This window comes from Eimeria necatrix, genomic scaffold, assembly GCF_000499385.1.
Source record: "Eimeria necatrix Houghton genomic scaffold, Enh_scaff53, whole genome shotgun sequence".
Classification (NCBI taxonomy): domain Eukaryota; phylum Apicomplexa; class Conoidasida; order Eucoccidiorida; family Eimeriidae; genus Eimeria; species Eimeria necatrix.
In genome coordinates this window covers 76,277-81,198 of record NW_013654402.1, presented here as the reverse complement: position 1 = coordinate 81,198, position 4,922 = coordinate 76,277, and the positions used below count along the sequence as shown (strand labels likewise).

Genomic DNA, 4,922 nt, shown 5'->3' with positions numbered 1-4,922 from the left:
CGCATGCAAACAGTTGAAACAGCTATGGAGAATTAGCTCATGAGCTCCAAGGAATGGCTGATGAGCAAATGCACTTCAAGAAGAAACACATCGACCAGCCGGCTCCTCAAAGATCAACTGACCTTCAAAGAGATAAAATTAAAACAAACACGAGTGCCTCTAAACAGCTCGACGTCTCGAGGACGAGGTTCACAAGGGCGTGGCATGTCTTTGTAATTCTCCTCAAGCACAGCAACAACTTGACGATGTACAAGTACTAATTTTCATGTAGGCTGACAACTCGCTGTCCCACGCAGAGCAATAAAAGGCGCCTTCCCTACAGTGCACCTTGTAAGATTAATTGGATTTGAAGACATGGCACAAGGACCGCCAGCAGCACGGGGGATTAGTATACAAAACAAGTGGGTGGACCGAAAATACAAGAATTCCTGTTTTCAGGGCTGCGGTAAGACTACTAAACACGAGCTGAAAACAAATATGAAATGAAAGACTGGTGTCTCGTTCATATACAGCGGGGCATTAAAAATAAAGTGAACCTGGATCTCTGTCGCGCGGACATTTCCTAAGGGCTGAAGTTAACGAAGAAAAAGTAGCCGACGCCCACAACAGATATATGTGTGCGCTAACAAACCTACCTTAAGGCGCTATGGTCATATTCGATAAGAATAGATGTAAGACGTGTTTCACTTATAGGGAATCTCTGGGAGGCTTTGCTGGCCTGGTGTTTGTGCTCCAATAGAGCAGGCAGCGAGGGGTGCTGCAGCGTGAGGGCCTCCATGGCCTGGGGGGCTGGGGCTGCTAAGATCCTGGCAGTGGTAGAGAGGTGGACAGGGAAGAAGACTCATGCGGCACGGATCCGTTTGCTGTATCGCCTGAGCTGTGTACTTATTTCTGAGAGGTACTACCGAATCCGTCGAAGCCAATGAATTTAGGATCGAGCCCTTCCCATGAGAGTTCGGCTCCTTGCTGCGCGTGCTGACGATGACATTTGTCCCTCGCGTTGTCAGCTGCACACCGGGAATCGAGGCGATGGCCGCTCGCAGCTGTTCGAAACCAAACCTGAGGAGAGACCAAACATTCAAACAAACTGCTACAAACCAAAAGGTGCTCGTGTCCCCGGCATGAAGGCAACGGTGGACATACAGGGGGAACCGAAATTTCTAGAAAGACACGCCACATCCGTACCAGCTCTAGAATGATACGCCACACCACCGCCAGCTCCAAATAAAACTAATTAATGGCGCTGCATAGACTTTGACACGTACACTGCGTAGGGGAATGGCTCGCCAAACGTTCGACGCCAGACAGAGTTGACGGCCGACAAATCGCGGCCCTGGACGTTGTCGAGGAGCCTGTAAAAGTGATGTATTATCTGCAACGCAAACATCCCCAAAGCACATAATTTCAAAGAGACGCAGGAACGAGCCAAATCTAGCGCTAGCACTTACGTATGGTGGAAGCGTTGGCGGCGGTCTACCACTGAGCTGCTTCATATGTTGTTGCGGCTGCGAGCGGGAAACCCTTAGGTAATGATAAAGCCGCCCTGACTCTCCAGGCGCTAGCTGGGGGCAACGGCGGACAAATGCATGGACTACCGCAGCCAGTTCTTTGTAAGACACGCGGTGTCCATGTTTGGCGTTGCAGACCCTGAAAAAAATGCAAACGGGAGACCAAACTGAAAATCTGGCCGTGCCGTGCTGACGGAGCTGCTGTGGGTGTTTCTGCAATCCGTGCTGCACAAACGTTGGTGGCACGTACCGTCCATACTTGCAGACAACGAGAGATGGCTCGGCTTCAGGTGGGGGGTGCCAGAAGACACAGGAGTGGCTAAACTCACACTTGCCGAGGAGAAAGTAACAGCATGCAGGTCTTAATTCTCCAAGCTTTCGGTTTGCGGACTCGACCTCCATCTCATCCCCGTCATCTCCTTTCGGCAGCTGCTTCCCCCGCAGTTTTGGTTGCATGCCTCCTGCGGGAATCAGACGGTCTAGGTCAACTGCAGAATTGCCAGGGATCTCAGTCGCGGCTCTACAAGCACTGATATCAGCAGGCATCGCGGCAAGCGCGCCCAGCGAAAAATCTCTCCCTGCACCAGGTGCCCCAAGCGGACCGCCCACTACTCCTAGCTTGTCCCTTGCAAGTTCATGCGGCGTCAAGCCAAAGGGCACGATGTCCTTTGCTCCTTCGCCCCACATGCTATTAATCAGGGCTTTCAGCCGCTCGCCCTCCTCAGCTCTCGAATTGATCCTTTCACCCTGGTGAGAAGGCACCTGTCGAGCCTGCTGCTGCTTCTGTTGCTTGAGCGGTTCGCCAATGGCACTGCAAATGCCGAGCGCATTCATTGAGGGGACTGTGAGAGGCGTGGCACCCGTGCTGCCTGAAGGGGCAGACAGGCGGCGGTCGGCCAGGCCCAGAGCAGCCACGGAAGAAGGCCCAGCCCCTTGACCGCCCTGAGAGCTCGCACTGCCACCAGTGCTTCCTAAACCAGTGCTTCCTAAAGGACACAGGAAGTCACCTACATCACTGTGGGTCGCCTGGTTTATCCAGGCAAGTGACAAAGCGGACTGTTGCTTGTTCTGCAACTGTTGCTGATCACCACACTGCACCTGCCCCTGTTCCTGCAGCTCCAGGAAAGAATAAAGCTGCGGCGCATGTGATGCAGCTGAAGCTGTCGACGCGCATCCGGGCTGTGTTGCCTTGGCGACAAGGCCAAAAGGCAGGTCCCCTATGGATTCTGCTGCGGTGGCAGTCATTGCTGCTGCTTCCTGTAAGTGCTGCTGATGGCCGCTGCTAATGCTGCTCGGTGGCTGGAGAACTGAAAGCGTGGAATTTGCAGCAACTGGTCCGCTCTTGCCACAAAGAACGGGAAGATGAGTCACAGTAGAAGTATTCGTCGTTGATCCTGTTGCAGCTGCCGACGCCAGCGCCGGCGCAGCTTCGCAGCTGTTCGCTGGAAACTGCATAGATGCAATCGACGGATGGGCTTCTCTTAATTCACTTGCGATTCGAGAAGGCTCACAAACAGCCGCCGATGCACCGGTGAGCTTCTGCAATAGCTGCAGCAACAACGCGCCTTGCTCCGTCACTCCTCCCCTTGGTTTGAATAATCCTGCCATAGTAGAATGCGGATTTCGCTGATTGTGTGCAAGAGAGTGCTGTTGCTCTGCCAGCGAATAGTTTTGGGCTTCTATGGGCTGTTGTTGAGTCCTCTCCCCTCGCAGCTGCAGCAAGGCCTTGGCCACAGCCTCCCGCATGCAGTCTGTGTTGCTGCTGCCGGTGCTGCCGCTGCTGCCACATTCATTGTCCACTGTTGCCGAGCTGCATTCTGCGAGGAGACTTTCTGCGACCCCAACAGCCGCATGGAATTCTTCATCAGTAAGGGGCTTGCCCTGGAGAGACAAGGAAGCACTCACATGGATAGGACACTACTTCTGCAGTAGAAGGTGCTCAAGCTGCCACAACGGACACCTACAACAGCACAGTACAGGTACAGCGGGTGGCTGTCCTGGGACTGAGGCTTACCTCCTCCCCATGCTCATCGGAGAGATCAGCAGGCCCCACATTGGGCATCCGTGAACCAGCCGCTGATGGCCGCATGCTCATCTGCGTTGCCGTGCGCTGCTGCTGGGGTGCATGCAGCAGCTGCAAAGAGCAAGGAGCCGTAGCAGCCCTGTCTGTCAGTCTCTCCATCACGTCGCCAAGGATGCCCGAGTACCTCATCTTGCTACAGTTGAGACTGGGAACAGATAGCAACACATCACAACGCCTACATCGGACTGTAACAGATTACACCACCGCAGATGGTGCATTATTTGTCAATGTCACATAATCGCGACGAGATGAAGGACCTGGTGAGCCTGATAAAAACAAGTAGCTCCCTCAGCTCCCGATACTGCTAATAGCAGCAATTAAGCCAAGTCCCGAAAAGATGTTGTACAGGAAAATATAGCACTGCAGCTCTTGGTAGAGAAAAGGCAATGTTGGCTGCGCCAGCGTCTTACCTGTCAAGAGGTACTGATAAGTTGGCCCCTGCGTTTGGCTGCAGTGCTTGGACGTCGTAATCCTTGGCCATTATCTCAGTCGTCACAAAATTCAAACGAAAGATGGTGGGGATCCCAAGACTACTCGCGGCGTAAAAAAACAAACAGACCGCCGCAATGGGCCTCAGGCGAAAGTAGAGGGACCAGAAAGAAAGCCTCAAAGTTTCCTTAAAAGCACCAAACGCGCCGCTGGATTATCCCGCACGACAAGCCCCCTGTTACGCTGCGAGGCCCGTCACTAGTAAGGCAGGGTGCAAATACGGGGAACAGAATTTACATAAAACTACTCGAATATATAAGGTGGTGATGTGGGCAGTACCTCCACGCGCATACAAATCCCAGTGTCCTTACACTCTAGGGTGCAGTAAGGGGGCGCGCATCCATGAAAGTAATGTCTTGGGCTTGTCTTGCCGCAGCTAATTTCTAAAGATATAAGAAAATCACATTTTTCCGGTTGTGCGATAAATAACAGACTTGGGCCCTTCGTTACCAGAGCCTACTACTACGTTCCGGATCGCTGGCGGCCCCGGGCTTCAGGAAGGCAAGACTCCGCCCTTCCCCTTGAAAAAAGAGAAAAGTTTCCTTTTACCGATCTAACAAAACAAACTGCATAAAAATATGCAAGGCCTAGGCTCGGTAGGTGAAAGCGACGGAGCTGAAAGACGGGGATTCCCTCTCCCCACGATACTAGGTAAGCGGAGTGCAGTGAGCGCCGCTGGCCCGATATGCAATGAGTAAAAATATCGTCTATTTGACAACCAGTTCCCCCTTTCATTCGCCTCTTTCTTTTATATGTATCGTAAATATCATGCCAAAGAACTTAATTTGCATATATATGTATAGGTAGAGCGTTATCGTCACGGGCTGGCGCACCCAGTCCGT

The 4,922-nt window shown here is 52.6% G+C and overlaps 1 protein-coding gene across 1 annotated transcript; it reads right to left on the bottom strand.

The window, feature by feature from the left end:
• Nucleotides 1-683: 683 nt before the first annotated feature.
• ENH_00061740 (zinc finger (CCCH type) protein, putative) lies at nucleotides 684-4,072 on the bottom strand (the record flags this gene model as incomplete). The annotated part of the gene is made up of 6 exons (XM_013581979.1): nucleotides 684-1,059; nucleotides 1,266-1,372; nucleotides 1,449-1,647; nucleotides 1,759-3,389; nucleotides 3,523-3,736; nucleotides 4,002-4,072. 6 exons carry the CDS (start codon nucleotides 4,070-4,072, stop codon nucleotides 684-686), a joined length of 2,598 nt encoding a protein of 865 aa, XP_013437433.1.
• Nucleotides 4,073-4,922: the final 850 nt, after the last annotated feature.